This window comes from Protopterus annectens, chromosome 11.part0 (genome assembly GCF_019279795.1).
Source record: "Protopterus annectens isolate FY-2018-M chromosome 11.part0, PAN1.0, whole genome shotgun sequence".
NCBI classification, from domain to species: domain Eukaryota; kingdom Metazoa; phylum Chordata; order Ceratodontiformes; family Protopteridae; genus Protopterus; species Protopterus annectens.
Genome location: NC_056745.1, coordinates 469453159 through 469470299, shown reverse-complemented (window position 1 = coordinate 469470299; position 17141 = coordinate 469453159). Strand labels below are relative to the sequence as shown.

The 17141-nt window shown below is 39.4% G+C and overlaps 1 protein-coding gene across 1 annotated transcript in view; it reads right to left on the bottom strand.

Moving 5' to 3' along the window:
- LOC122815463 (cAMP-regulated D2 protein-like) overlaps window positions 1–17141 on the bottom strand; it is a 511271-nt gene that overhangs the window by 325630 nt on the left and 168500 nt on the right. Inside the window, exon 3 of the mRNA XM_044087977.1 lies at window positions 15248–15381. Within this exon, the coding sequence (XP_043943912.1) occupies window positions 15248–15381 (134 nt within the window). The remainder of the gene's footprint in view (window positions 1–15247; window positions 15382–17141) is intronic.

The window sequence follows — 17141 nt, the reverse complement described above, 5'->3', positions numbered from 1 at the left end:
AGGAAGAAAACTTAGCGATGTTCTTAGATAACATGATACTGTGTACTAGAAACCCTGCTAGGAGTATTAGAACAATATTTACTATACTAAGGAATTTTAATAGATATCTGGTTACAAAAATAAATAGGAAAAAGCAAAGACTATTTGCATAAATTATGCCCCTCCATCAAGAGAGTATCGAAATCTCTGGAGACATTTCAAATAGAATTTCTTGGGATTATGGGTTGCTACAAGGGAGGCAGCTATATTATCCAAAAGCTGGTACCAAATACGGGAAAAGAAGTTTGATAAGAGAATGGAAAATTATAATGAGTGATGTAGATCAAAGAATAAGAGCTATGCAAATGTACACAGTGCCATTAGTAATAAATACAGTGCAAGCATTTGTAAATGATCCAGATAGCAAGTATTGGGAAAAGCTGTGAAAAGAAATAACAGAGTATATATGAGCAGGCAAAAGGTTAAGGGTTGGATGGCAGAGGACAATTGTCTCATACAATGAAAGGGGACTGAGAATCCTGCACTTACAGAGCAGAGTAGGACAAAGATTATACTGAACATACATATCCCAGAATATAGGGCCAAATGAAAACAAGTACTGCTGACAGGTCAGGGACGGCAAGGAAGGGAAAGTGAGGTAGCAATATGGACACAGGGCAAGCAAGGAAATGTAATACTAAAATACATGATAGTATACACAATCTTTTTTAGAATGAAGGAGTACCAACCATGGAAATTTGAAACTTGGCCAATAGGATCAATAAAAAAAATTACTGCAGACACATACCAAGTAAATGGGTACTGGATTATTAAAATATATATTGTTAGTTGTTATTCAGTTCTTCTGATGATATAACCAAGGACTGGGATATATCAGTACATGCCAAAACATTACTGGCATATATTATGGTAAAGAGGTGAATGGCAGTAAACAAGAGAGGTGCAAATTGTTTGAATCATTTGTTAGGCCAAATAAAAACTATAAACACTGGTCCTGGACTGTAGCACTTTGTATAAATAAAGTAGGCAAAACCTAGGAAAGGTGATGCAAGTAAGATGCAAGACTTATGGTGCATTCATCAGTATATGACATTGTGCATCTTGTATGGGAATTGAATTACTTGTACACATGCTAATGCTGAACTAAAAGTGGTTTTATTAAAAATAAAAAAAATATCCTGATGAGCTGTGGTAACCAGGTATTCATAACACCATTAGTTTTTGTGTACTAGTATATTGCTCATACTAGAAGCAGGTGTAGCTAGTCAGCATGTGTTGAGAGGCATTGGCCAGGATGTCATGTGTTGTTACCATCTGCATCATCTTCAGTTGACATATGAATATCTCCATGACTGAGACATTTTCAAACACTGTCACGTGGAAAGAGGCATCAGGCAGGCATTAGTAGATATCTGTTGCCCTCACATAGGGATATTTAGGTTTATGTTGCATTAACCATTCCTGCTAAGGTGACCATTCAAATTCAGCATTTGACAGGAACTATATTAAGAGTTTTATAGGCATTGCTCTCATGAATCCTCCACCAGTTTCTTGGCATGATTTTGCAACATGTGGATGAGCATATTAGGTTTCCATGGACAGCAGAAGAAAGAAACACCTCTATGAGGGCATTTGATGATATAAGCTGCTTCCATAGGGTCCTAGGGGGCACTGATTGCACCTTCATTGACATCAAGACCCCACCTGATTCATATGGCACCCAGGCTATCAACTAGAAGGGCTTCAACTCTATGAAGTGCCAGTGAGCATTGCACAAGGTATTATATCCAATGGGTCTGCTTACCAAGGCAATTGCAATGATTCCTACATCTTGTACACATGCAAGCTTACCATAATTCATGCAGAGTGAATTTCTACAGGGTCATTAAGTTGGTAGGTATAAGCATTGCCACCCACAGCCATTCTGATATCTGGTCACATGAATGCAGGTAGCAGTCTACACACAAAGGTGTCCACTGTTGTGTGTTGCAGGAGATGCAGGATACATTTTGGAACTGTGGCTATTGACCCCATCTACAGTCTCCAGACTGTGTCAGAGATGGCATATAACGGTCCACTGCCAAAGATGTAATATCACTGAACATGTGTTTGGACTGCTGAATGCTTCCTTACACTGTTTGGATACGTCTGGTGGTGCACTGTGGTATGCTGTGGAGACCTGCAGCAAAATACTTGTGGCCTCTACTATGCTTTATAACATGGTGCTATGAAAACCATTATAACACGAAAACACCAGAGCACTGCCTGACATACTTGTGACAGCAACAAAAGAGGGGATGGAGAGGAGGCATCAGAGGACCTGGTTGTGGTAGGACTGCATGAGAAGCAGAGGCAGGGCAATGCATTGTGGCACTGGCAAAGAGATGGTGTCTGTCCCATAACTTTGGGCCATGAAAATACAAACACAGAATAAAACTGACACATGTAATAATACACCCAAGCTATGTAGTACAGTGTACTGACCACCCAGTACATCAAACATTACCATACTCACATAGGTCAGAGGGGTATGCAGGGCACAGTCATCATAATTTGTATGGGAGGGCACAGAGACAGAGGACAGCGATGTTACATATGTGGTGATATCATGGGTGGTGGATATGCTAGCCATTCACATGGCTAGCATACCTCTCAACTGTCCAGATTTTCACAGAATGTCCATATTTTGGCTCATATTTTTTTGTCTATTCCTCATAAAATTTGTAGCTTTCTGGCAAAATCACAGGGATGATCTGAGGATTGAAGACTCTAAATAATGACATATATTTGAGTTTCAGACTTCAAATCCTTCAGATAATGTAAGTTAAAACAACCCCTGTTATTCTAGCAACTTTCTAAGTTTATAAGAGCAATATTTAAAATATGCCCCTATTTTTGGGACTTCGTTCCCCTATTTTGCCATGCTTTGTTCAGATTTCTTGCACTAAGAGGTGGAGAGGTATGGTGGCTAGGAGGATGGGAAGAGTTGGGAATCACATACTCTAGTGATGGGGTGGATAGAACAGATAACAGAGTATTGGTTGGGTGTACTATGTGGCCCCACAGTGTCAGGAAGGATGGCATACCATGGTGGTGCATTTATGGGAACACCTATTGTGGCATTCCAGTAGCATATTAACATGCATAATACCATGAACAGGCTCAGATAGGCATTTCTTATGGCATGGCTGTGAAGGAGCTTGATTATATTGAACTACAGGACCCTGACTGGCTTGGTTGGTGGGGTGTGCACACAGTAGAGCCAAGAGCATCAGCCATGTCAACTGGAGCGTCCAAGTCCAGGAGGCAGAAGAAGCAATGACCAGTGTATACAGTAAAGCTATCTCCACAACAGTGTTTTCCATTTGTGCATACCTCATGTGCAGTCATGCAATTTGCATCCTTCCTCAAGCAGCACTACTGTGGCCAGTTGCCCACATCTAAATGAATACACAACTAGCTGCCAATGGGTCCACCAATGGCCTCAACAGGCATATCTTCTCCTAGTCCCTAAACACCATGCCACTTCACATGCATTGCAGAATGTCTGTACAGCAGTTTTCAGACCCATGTGTAGGAATGCAGTACACCAGCATCTCTGACATGGTGTGAGTACTGTCCATCTGTACCTGTATCACTCACCTGCACATCTGCTAACTGATGTTGAAGATAATACCCAGGACTGGAAATGTCCTGGAGCCATAGCAATGATGGCCACTTGCAAGTCTCTTCCATATGCTGGGTGAAAGCACCTCAAAGGTAGTCTGATCCCCCTCCCCAAAGGTTGTCTGTGGTGGTGATAACTATATTGCAAGGGAGAGGCTGACATGGACAGGAGAAATAACTATTGTTGAACACAGTTGATAATGGAGGTTCATCATGTACCTTCATAGTTATCTGAACTGGAGTCATCAATTGTTAGCATTGCTAAGAGTACCAGTATGTCTTCAGACTGTGTCATGTGCATGATGCCATCATTGTTTGTCACTAGTGACTCACTGACATGAGGGATATTTCAACTTGATGTAATGGATACTCTCCCACTGAAGCCTATTAATGCATAATTCTGCATCATACCTCTTACTCCCACTACCATTTAGCATGCAAACTACTTCATAGCATACATATGCATAGCCTATGGTCACATAAGTACCATATGTTACAGGGTTTGACTGTTGCAGACCTGATGCCCCCAGATGTCATAAATGCATATTGGTATGTCTGTGTGAACATTCATGATGCAAGCCACTGTTCTATACAAATGGCACATGCTCAGAGCCTGATCCAGCACTATGCAACTTAGGCAGAGGGACCTAGGCTTGGGGGCCACTGGCCAGGGAGGGCTGTCACAACATTTAATTTAAGCAATTTAAAAAAATATATTTCTTCTTTAATGATACACTCTGCATGCAATTTATTTTTTAAGGATGCACTCTGCATCTGTGTGTGCATTTTTAGTAATGACTGTCTATGCATCATACTAATGACACATGCACAACAATGCAGATTTAAACGTTGGAACTGTCCTGCTTTTGCACAGGATTTTAAATGTGGAAAGTTCACATGAGGAAGATGAGCATGTGAATGTGGAGAACTACCATGAGAAAGACAAGCAAGCCATTCCTTCAGTAGATTAGTGAGATGAGATGGTGTATGTGTGTGAAATGCCCTACTTAGGGATGGCAGGTTAGTTAATTAAGTTGCTCAGGCTGGATGGCAGGTTGGACTCAAACACTCTACTATGATTAGAGGAGACAAGAACCTGAGTCTTCTACACTAACTACCAGGCCATCATCAGGGTGTGCACTTCCAAGGAATTGTGAGGTTTCAAGGGAAGAGAAGCTTACTATTGCTTATACTGTCTGTTTTCAATGTGTAACTGTTTTGTTTAGCAAATGCCATCATCAGTGTTTGTGCTACAGAATTTAAAAGCAGTGTAAGGAGCACAACAGGTAGTATAATTACCTTTAGTGCAGAAGGCTGTGGGTTCTACTTTCATGTCATGTAAATAGATTACTAATATTACAATGCACTTTAAGGTTGATGGTATATTTGCATTCCTGAATGTGCCCCACCTTGGATGAGATGCCTAGTAATTATGTTCCTGTTGTCAATTTGCCAGCCATTCCCTATTGTAATATTACCATTGTAACAGTTTTTTTTTAATGTAATATGGGCAACATTTTCTTCAAGGGCAGCAAGTATTAAATGTGTACATGAAACACTTAAATACAAAGTTGTTTGCCAGCAGCAGTCTCTTCATTAGTTACAGATCTCTTTAAAGGAGAATTATTCAGAGAGCTTTTATTTCTGCAGAAATTGTACATATTGATTGATATTGGTGGATTATGACAAAAGATTGAGTGGAATTTTATGGTTAAAATGTTCTGAAATCGGTAGTTTTATCATTATTGGTTCAAACATTTTGTATCATTAGTTAATGGAAAAATGTTCAAAACTACAACTTTAAAAAGAGATGGTAATAAGTGGTGCTATATTATACAAAGAATATAATTTAACATAATCAGGAAGGTGCATCAAAGAACACATGTATGTATGCATGGTCCGAAAAAATTATGCAAGAAACCAGCCCAAAGGTAAACTTAATATGCTACTGTTCAGATGCATTTTCTTTGAATGTGCGTTTCAATGCCATTTCAATGAATGTGAGGTTCAAGGACAGAGAAGTTTGCTGTTCATGCTAAGTTGTTTTCATTGTGAGACTGTATTGTTTTGTTTAGAAAATGGCTACCAGTGTTTGTGCTATAAAATTTTAAATAAAAGTTTTAAATTAAATCTAAATGTCTATAATATTTATAAGAAATAAAGAAGAAAACAGTGTGCACACTGACAGGTTTGAACAGTGTTTATAGTAACTGGAGAGAAATAGCCAATTAATGGGACACTGAAATGGCTGTGGGGGCTGCTGCTGGGGGCCTGATCCATTACTTTGCCTGGGGCTCCATTGGACCATGATCTGGCTCTACATTGCTACTATTCATCATAAGGGACACTTGGGCGGTTGTCACCAACCCACCTCCCATATCTGAACCACTGCCAGGTATGAGGGCTTTCCCACTTTCCACACTGGGGGATACCAGGAATTCTTCCACATCTATGAGATGCATCTGCTTTGGTCGTCCTTCCCACTGGTCAGCCTAATCTTGGTTGCCAACCTAATCTCTGTTGATTTGCTCAGCTTTGGTCCTGGCATGTAGTAACATATATATGATCCTGCAAAGCACCTGTACTTTTGTCCTATTATGGCCACAGTCTACATTGATGCCCTGCACTAATTCCCACTGTACCTGGTCTCAGAAGGCCCTGTCAGTTTTACCCTTTTGAAAGATGGGCATGCCCTGTGCACATAGGGCCTACAGTAACCACTCTCTCTCCTGTGTGGTGAAACTTTACAGTTTCTGCCATTTTATTCAGTCCCATGCCAAGACATGCACAATTATGGGTTACACATCTTGATCAGTGCATTTATCCAAGACTCTTTATCCCAACTGAAAATTGTCTCTGCACTATCTCAGGCACCCTTACAATGACCACGGTCCTTTGTGCTGATGTTTGACACTCTATCATAGTGTAGTGGCTGCGAGTATGCTTCACAAAGCAAAAACGAAAGCGTAGAACAAAGCAGGCTAAAGCAACTCTCTAAGTTTATTAGCTCCAAGTAACACGAAAGAATGAACAATAAAATGAACGCCTTCACAGTCCCAGCGTTTCCGTCCAAATGGACTTCATCAGACAAAGTAAATAATCTCATTTAGTATTTTATACAAATTTAAAAACACAAGCATCAATCATTTGCTTACATGCATTCAAAACCTACAAATCAACCTTCAAGCTATTTAATAATTTAGTATGCTCTCCATTCTGATTTCATAAAATTACGTGAATTTTTATATTTGTGTGTAAATAAATATTTAAATTATTAAATGCAAATGTTAAAATTATCCCTTACAATAAATAACTTGTTTTAAAATGTTAGACCATTAAAAAGAAATTTTATATAAATAAATGATCATACAAAACATTAAATCCTTGTGTTATACATGCATTTACTTAATGTGAAGCATAAGTGCCATCTGCTGACCAAAGCAGGTAAAGTAAATGCATGTATAACACAAGGATTTAATGTTTTGTATGATAATTTATTTATATAAAATTTCTTTTTAATGGTCTAACATTTTAAAACAAGTTATTTATTGTAAGGGATAATTTTAACATTTGCATTTAATAATTTAAATATTTATTTACACACAAATATAAAAATTCACGTAATTTTATGAAATCAGAATGGAGAGCATACTAAATTATTAAATAGCTTGAAGGTTGATTTGTAGGTTTTGAATGCATGTAAGCAAATGATTGGTGCTTGTGTTTTTAAATTTGTATAAAATACTAAATGAGATTAATTACTTTGTCTGATGAAGTCCATTTGGACGAAAACACTGGGACTATGAAGGCGTTCATTTTATTGTTCATTCTTTCGTGTTACTTGGAGCTAATCAACTTGGAGAGTTGCTTTAGCCTGCTTTGTTCTACGCTTTCATTTTTGCTTTGTGGAGTTTGGTTGGAGTATATCGCATTTTTCTTGGTTTGGTGCTTCTGCGGGTATGCTTGCCATGCCTTCTGTCCACTGGAGATGTGCAGCTAACAGAGTCTGTGCTGGGCACCGAAGGCACAATATCCAGTGTAGTATGTCATGCTGTCTGTGTGCATATGGTACTGGATAATGACTGATCCTGAATGAGTTCCCTGTGCCCTGTTAATTATAGCACCCCCAGCAGGACTGAACCCCATACTTCTTATACTTCTTGTCCCACATACCCTATCAGGTTGAACCCCACCCCACCTAGAAAACTTGCAACCTGTCCTGCCTGCCCTTTGTTCTGGTAATCACCTGCCATGCCTTGTGCTGTGATACACATTGGATGCATGGCTAGGCTCAAAAAAGCCCTTGTGGTCATTAGCCTTGTAAACACCTATGAATCTATGAACCTATACCTCACACATTCCACTCCTCTGTGTCTGTTGCTTTCAAGTTCCCCTGTGTGGTCACTGCAGTACTGCAGTACATTACTAGCTATCCTGTCTGCTGTCAGCGTGCCTCGTGCCTGTGTGGCAGCAAAATCTGATATGCTTTATTTATTTATTTATTAGTTTATTGAAATTTGTTTACCAGTAAAATCCTACTGGGAGAACCATATCATAGAGATGTGTGTTGGTATGGTGGCAAATGGCACTGGTAGATGTAGTAAGGAATGTTTTGGTTCTATACAGCATCCTTAGTCAGAAGCACATCCAGCTCAACCAGCGCCCTGTGCTGGTACTACAAACTAGCACCCCCTCCCCTGAGCTCTTCAAGTGAAGAGCAACCAAAAAAGAAAAACTTCTGCAGGATGCCATTTGGCTGGCTTCCTGAAGATAGGCCCTAATCCTCACTCTCCAACTCCTCAAGTGAAAAGAAAAAGAATATGCTTCTTCAACTGGCACACCAACCACGTGGCCAATTAGACAACATGCCCTCTCCCTCTTGCCCCAGCCAATCTGGTCCAGTTTCTAAACACTGTCCTTGACCATCCTTCCTCTTATAATTTTGGTAAAAAACAAATCTTTATTACCCTGCATACATGTTTTAGTTAAAAAAAAAAGAATGAAAGAAAAAGAAACATCCCCTCTTTGTTAAAATGATAGCAAACTGCAAGCAGTTGCTACAGTTTATATCCTACACAGAATGCTAGAGTTCTCAGGTTTTACTTAAAAAAAAACAAAAAAAAAACTTCTCTCTCTTAAACTGTAGCAAACTGCTTGCTCCGAATGCAGCAAGCAGTTACTACAGTTTATACCCTGCACTTAACACTGCAGAGGTCAGGTTTTAGTTCAATTAAAAAAAGAAACTTTTGTCTTTTAAACTGTAGAAAACTGCCTGTTACAAACGTAGCATGCGGTTGTTACAGTTTAGACGACACACAAAGCACTCGGATTTGACCACAAATGCAATACTGGCTTTTAAAAGCCAGTATGCATTAAAGCGGGATCAGGACTAAATGGTCATGTCCTCCAACACTTTGCAACTGGGGCAGTTGCCCCCTTCGGCCAATCCTAGCTACACTACTGTTCCTATTTTTGTGACCAGCCGTTAGTTCATACCTGTAAAACTTTATTTTATTTTATTTTATTTTATTTTACATTTGTTGACCGGGAGGATCCGACTGGATGCATGTCCATTTTCAGCGGAGGCCCGGGGAGAAAAGCTCCAAAACACAGGTTACAAAACACTTAACTAAACAATGAAGCAAAATATACATTCAAAATAAGAGCATTCTAACTTATTCTTTCTAATTTATTTTAAATGTAAGAGGAGTAGGATAGTAAGGAGATGTAGAATATTCATGAGTTATAGACAGTTATTACATTCTAGAGTGGACTATCCCGGGTTTAGGCAATGGCAACTTCGCATTGAGCCCAGATGAGTTTTAGCTTAGCTTTAAATTGACTTAAAGTAGAGATGGATATAATATCATGGGGAAGTTTGTTCCAAATTTTACCTGCAGCGTTGGAGAGAAGGAAGTCTCCAGCAGAGTTATTAGTTTTGAGTGATTGGATTAGGAGACGGTTGGATGACCTCAATGGGCGGGCATTATTACAAAGGGGAAGTAGTGCTTTGAGGGAAGGAGCATATTCAGGGTTATATATGATTTTGTGAGTAAGGACTAGTAGGTTGAAAGTAATTAGGTTAGGAAGCTCAGACCAGTTGAGTTTGGCTAAATTGGTACAATGATGGGTCCTATATGGGGACCCAGTAACAAACCTTGCAATATGATTGTAGCATTTAGAGAGTTTGTTCATGACAGTTTTACTTATATTGTGAAGTAAGGGGGACGAGTACAGGAGTGATGAGAGGAGGTGAGTCTGGGCAATGGCCATTTTAGCTTGGGGGGTCAGGAAGCTTTTTATTTTATATAAAGAGCCTAGCTGTTTGTTAATGGTCTTAATTATTTGGCTTGCGTGTATATCAAATTTTAGTTTGTTGTCTATGGTTACCCCTAGTAATTTTGTCGAGAGGTCTGGAGAAATAATGGTCCCATCCTTTGCTTGGATAGTAAAGTTAATGGGGTAGGACTTTTTTGTTGGAAGAAACAACAACATTTTAGTTTTTAGGGTTGAGAAACAGGCGACGACTGGAGAGCCAGTTTTCTATTTTGCTGAAAGTAGACTGGGTTAACAGTTGTAAATCTGAAGGGGTAGTACCAGAGCAGATTAACGTGGAATCATCTGCATATTGTATACAACTGGCATTAGGAGTAACTGTATGCAGATCATTGATAAAATTGGAAAATAATAGCGGCCCTAGAATAGATCCTTGAGGTACTCCTAATGTATTGGGTAGTAGCTTAGAGAGTTTGGTCTGCCATAAAACTGCTTGTTTTCTGCCAGATAGATAGGAACTAAACCATTGTACAGCAATGGTGTCAAGACCTAGTGAAGGCAATGTATTGATTAAAAGTTTATGATCCACCATATCAAAGGCCTTTGACAGATCCAGAAATAGTGCTGATGAGAGATTGTTATTATTACGATGGGAGTTTATGGTATTTGAAAAGACAAGGAGGGCTGAGGTGGTACTGTGGAGAGGTCTGAAACCATGTTGGGTATCAGCCAGTAGTTGGTTGACTATTAGGTGTTTCATGAACTGTTTCTGAACACATTTTTCCATTATTTTTGCTAAAGGGGAAAGTATGGATATGGGCCTATAGTTAGAAAGATCAGTGGAAGTGCCTCCCTTGTGGAGAGGAATTACATATGATATCTTCCAGATCTCGGGATTATGGCCTCTGCTAAGGAGCGGTTGATGAGGATTGACACTGGGTAAGCAATTACGTCAGCTGTTTTTTGCAAATATTCAGCTGGGAGTTGGTCGGCTGAGAGTGTGGAGGGTTTTAGTTTTTTAATTAATTTACATATAACGGAAGTTGCAACAGGTTGAAAGGTAAGTAGGGGAATATTTTTAGTGTTCGAGGGTCAGAGGTATGAAGGCTAGGTGGTAATTGATTAGACAGAGTTTGTATTGTCTCAGTGAAGAAGTGGTTAAAACTATTGGAGACATCGTCAGGGGATTTATCAATGAGTGTGGCAGGGGCAGGGGTAGTAGTGCGACCAGGATGAAGAAGTTGATTTAGTCCAGCCCAGAATTTTTGTGGACAGTTTTGGTGGTTGGTTTGTAATTTACAATAGTATTGTCTTTTATCTAGTAATATTTGCCTTTTAGTTTCATTCCTAAGTTGTCTGTATTTACTTTGGTCCAAAGGGAGTTTGGAAGTGCCAGACAGACCACGCCTTGTTTCTAAGTTTTATTTTCAATCTTGTTTCTTTTGAAAGCCAAGGAACATCTACAGCTTTGGTTTTCTTTGAACGAGTGGGTGCATGAAAATTAAGAATTTCTAAGAATTTTTTGTTAAAGTAAAGCACAGCTTCCTCTAGGGGTAGATGTTTTAGTAATGTCCAGTTACATGAAGATAGTTCTAGTTGTAATTTAGTTAAGTCAAGTTTCTTTTGTTTCTAACAGTTCTGATTGTGGGTTGCATGGGAATGGCTATCTTATGCTTAATGATGTAGGTGAGGTGGTGGTCACTTAAACTATCGGGAGAGTACCAGATGTATAGTGATCAGGGTGCTTATTTATTAGTACCCAGTCAAGTATACTGTCCTTCTGGTTAGGTTTCCCTAGCCTAGTTGGAGTATTAATAGTTTGCTTGAAAGAGTAAAGGTTAATATGTGAGGAAGGAGCTGAGGGGCACAGGTATTCCAATCTATGTTAAAGTCTCCGAGAACTAAGGTCTCTTGGGGGAAGTGAGTTGATATCCAGTGAAGGGTGTTTTCGAGGGTTTCTATATTATTTCCTGGGGGAATGTACAAGCAAATAATATAGATACATTTATTGCTGTTAATCTGAAGCTTGGAAATTAGTATTTCTGCATTGTTAAATTGAGGTGGTTGCAAAACATCAATAGATACAGTTAGATCAGATTTATAGAGTATGGCTACTCCACCTCCTTTCCTGGGAACTCGGTCTCTCGATGTATATTGTAACCTGGGATTAGTATCTCATTATCGGTAGTTGTGGGTTTTAACCATGTTTCAGTTAGACACAAGATCTCAGGGAAAGGTCTACTAGTACCGCATGAAGTTCATGTACTTTGTTGTTTATGCTTCTGATGTTCAGATGACAGGTTAAAAGAGAGTTAGTAGGACGGGCAGTAATGGGGTTGGAACTAATATCAATGTTGGGAGAGGACTGCTGGTCAATGCTGGTGGGACCAGGGTTGGGGTGTATATCACCATGAGGGAGCAGATTAAGTCTAAGTTTGGAGATAAGTTTTAGGAATTTATCTAAAATTTTGTAAAATTGTTTGAGTTTGGGGTTTTATTTCTATTTGCGGTTGGGTAAGGTGGCAGTAAACAGGAGGTTGATTCTTCCCAAGTACCATAAACATGAAAGTAGTTATTGAATTTACTTCCAATTATATTGGTCCCTGATGTGGTAGTAGAGAGTAATACCAGGTTTTGTGTTTCATACGATGTTGTGAAGTAAGAGGTTAATAGCAGTGGAAGAAGAAAGAAATACCACATGTTTAAGTACTTGTGATATTGGGCCGTAGAAAAATGCTATTACCGAAAGAATAGATGGAGAGGAATAGATGATTCAGAGAATGAGAAGGAGGGGGAGAGAGCAGGAGTGGGTAGAATGCAAGGAAGGTGGAGTTTCAGGGGTTGGGTGGGGAAATTTTGGTTACAGCAGGGATTGGACCAGTTTTTAGAGGGAGTGGTTTTATGACTATAAATGTAGAGGTAGTGGGGGCGGGTGGGAATAGGGGGCAGGGAGGGGAGCGAAGAGAGCCCGAGCGTAGCGAGGGCGAACGTAGCGGGGCTACACACTCAACAAAGGTAGATAGCTCTTTATTTTTGGGGAAATTCAGCAGGCTATACAGCCTTATTTTGCTTTTAATTAGTACTTTACAGGCACCAATTTACAGCCTTGTTAAGCTTTAGTTATGATTTTCAGGCACCAGATATAAGTCCGTTGCAAGTCCAATTTAATTTTAGGTGAAGTCTAAGACCTAGAGCTAATAACACTTGTAAAAGTATAACCTTGGATCCTAAAAGGCAGAGAGCAACTGAAGGCAAAACGGTACTATTATTTAACAACCTGTATGTTTAAACAGTAGAAAAGCGGCGTTCTCGCTTCAGAGTCTGTAAGGGGATTAATTGTATCCTCTCATACAGGGAACAATAGGGCTGCGAATCAGGGGAGCCACCTAGGATGAAAGAGGGAGGTCAGGAATAAGGTTAGAAGGCAGTGAAAAGACAGTATATGTAATCTTTATACATTGAGTACAAGTAAACTGCACAACCAACTAGCGCCTAAGGCAGTAACAATTGGTCTTCTACTCTAGTTAAAAGTCGCTAACAGTAGACAGTAGATGTAGTATTTATACCTTGAGTACATGTAAAATACACCACTATACTAGAGCCTAAGGCAGTAAACAATGGTTCCTCCACTCTATTTGAAAGTCGCTAACAAATGTTCGAGCATGCAGTTGAATACTAGCATAATTTGTTAAGCATGATTAGTTATAGCATTAAGTTTAAAAGGGTTACTGCCGCTTTGCGACATTACAGTACTGCATCCAGGAGTAGCCGAAATACACATTAAAACAAAACTGTTTCACCACTTCTAGCGTGGTTAGCGCTATAACAACAGTAAGATACTCATTCAGGATTAGCTAAATACATATCCATTTTACAGTGCACGATGTTCAAAGTAGACTGTGAAATACATACTTTAGTTCAAGAATTCAAAATAGACATACCACTTGGATGGGAACGCTACCTGTAGGATCCAGGTATTCTCAGGTTTTTGAAATGGCGGGTAACTGAAGTCTTATTTGAAACCTCGCTTGTGGGGGAGGAGTAATGAAATATAGCAGGGTTTCGCGGGCTTGGCTACACACTCAACAAAGGTAGATAGCTCTTTATTTTTGGGGAAATTCAGCAGGCTATACAGCCTTATTTTGCTTTTAATTAGTACTTTACAGGCACCAATTTACAGCCTTGTTAAGCTTTAGTTATGATTTTCAGGCACCAGATATAAGTCCGTTGCAAGTCCAATTTAATTTTAGGTGAAGTCTAAGACCTAGAGCTAATAACACTTGTAAAAGTATAACCTTGGATCCTAAAAGGCAGAGAGCAACTGAAGGCAAAACGGTACTATTATTTAACAACCTGTATGTTTAAACAGTAGAAAAGCGGCGTTCTCGCTTCAGAGTCTGTAAGGGGATTAATTGTATCCTCTCATACAGGGAACAATAGGGCTGCGAATCAGGGAGCCACCTGTATGTTTAAACAGTAGAAAAGCGTTCTCGCTTCAGAGTCTGTAAGGGGATTAATTGTATCCTCTCATACAGGGAACAATAGGGCTGCGAATCAGGGGAGCCACCTGTATGTTTAAACAGTAGAAAAGCGGCGTTCTCGCTTCAGAGTCTGTAAGGGGATTAATTGTATCCTCTCATACAGGGAACAATAGGGCTGCGAATCAGGGAGCCACCTGTATGTTTAAACAGTAGAAAAGCGTTCGCTTCAGAGTCTGTAAGGGGATTAATTGTATCCTCTCATACAGGGAACAATAGGGCTGCGAATCAGGGGAGCCACCTGTATGTTTAAACAGTAGAAAAGCGGCGTTCTCGCTTCAGAGTCTGTAAGGGGATTAATTGTATCCTCTCATACAGGGAACAATAGGGCTGCGAATCAGGGAGCCACCTGTATGTTTAAACAGTAGAAAAGCGGCGTTCTCGCTTCAGAGTCTGTAAGGGGATTAATTGTATCCTCTCATACAGGGAACAATAGGGCTGCGAATCAGGGGAGCCACCTGTATGTTTAAACAGTAGAAAAGCGGCGTTCTCGCTTCAGAGTCTGTAAGGGGATTAATTGTATCCTCTCATACAGGGAACAATAGGGCTGCGAATCAGGGGAGCCACCTGTATGTTTAAACAGTAGAAAAGCGGCGTTCTCGCTTCAGAGTCTGCAACGATCTTCAAAGAGGCTCCTTATTCACAATTATCCTTGGAAAGTCACTGCAGTTAGTAATATGTGTTTTTGAGTGATCTATGATCAGAGGAATAGAAGGGATCTGTAAAGTATGAAGCATTTGAATAACCCCTTGTATAAATGTGCTTACCTTGTTTGGATTACCACCAAATGCTGCAATATTTTGCTGAACCCACATAAATGCATACTGTTGATCTAAAAATCCATAGTTGCCATTTGCACTCTTCATATCATCAGTCCCGGTGACAAGAAAGCCCAAAGCACCTAGGGAATACACAGTGAAAATGAGAGCTAGCATCCAATATGCATTACAATTATTATGCATTAATCATTAACTTACAGCAAATAATACATGCCAATAAATTAATATAAAGTCATATGCAGCAGACATCTTTTATACTTCATAGTTTTCAGCTATCAACTATGAAAACTGGCTAATAAATCATAAGCTTCTTCAGAATTTTGTTAGTTTAGCAAATATCATGCTTAGATAAGGTCAAACATTATTATATTTACTACCAGAAGGCAGTCCACTCCGGGTCATACACAGCATTATTATATTTACTACCAGGAGGCAGTCCATTCCATATAACAAATTCTTATTTTACTGAAGTAGTAGGTACTTTTTTAATACTGATATTATTACTTTAAAAACATCTGCATCTCATACTTTGCCAGGGTAAAACAAGTTAGAAGAAATTAATCTTCCTTAGCTTTATAAACTAGGATCAGGCCTCTGACCTCTTGTGGTATTCAAGCAGTGCTGACTTGAAACATTAAGTTTTTCTTGCCTTGAGGGACATCTTTCTACATGCACGTTCTTAGCAACTGCCTCATATATTCTTGCAAGTGTTATGTATACATATTTAATCTTATCATATGACCACAGAAAGACTCTATCATCAACTAAAGGTCTTAGGACATGTGCAATTGTTGATATTAGTTGCCTAACCTGGGACAACACAGCAGTGAAATAAATCTAAAGGTGCAGCACAGTAGTGAATTAACATTATATTACTATTTTATTATGATATTTAAAACAGCATATTATAATCAAAACTTCTAAGCTTCTTATGTTTGTGATGAGATTAAAAAAAAACATTCATCCATTCATTCTTTTTTTTAATGCTTATAATATCCTACTTATGGCTGCAGGGTAGGCAGAGCCTATCCTGGCCTTCAGTAGGCACAAGGCCTCGGCACAGCAGAACTGGATTGCTAAGGGTAAAGTTTTTTTTTGCAACCAGGGCCACGGTAACCTGTCAATGTCAAGGAAGAGAAAGTGAGGAATTGGAACATTGCAGTCTATTACCCAGCCGAACTATGATTATACAAGGACACTGGAGGATATCCAGTCAGACCGGACCATAGAACCAAAAACAACCAGATCTGGGAAGTACAAGTTTCTGTTTTTACATTGAAATTAGAGTATGCCAGTGCTGATTTTATAATATTGTATTTTTGTGCTGTAGTGGATTTCTGCATGTAGAACTGGTTTAGCAAGTAATCTCCTGTTAAGAGTGGGGGTGCTACTATTGTTCAGGGTGAAATTTGCTACTGTTTGCAAGGACGTGTTTTTTTTTTAATTGTCCCATGTGCTACGGATTGCTTGTTTAAACTCAGTATATCTATGGACATCATTGTTCTGCTCTGCTGGGCTGCAACTACATGTGGACATCTGAGGATACCAACTCAGCTTTGACCTTAGAACCAAAATCCAGTACACCAGGGAAGTGATGTGTAGTCCACAGCATGGCAGTGCAACACTGAGAACTATTTTCAATAATTCCAAGTGTTCACACCATCTAGTTCTCTAAGAAACTGTACTGAACTGGGTGCTGAACATAGTGGACAGCAACATCTACTGGGCACAATCACTCCCTCTTGCAGATGACTGACCATAGTTATGTACAGCTATGGATGCATGGGAACAGTTGTATATACTCAGAAATAGGTGCTGAATATATTTGCAGTTTGCAACAATACTCATGTAGGCATACCACTTATTGTCTCATTTCTCCACT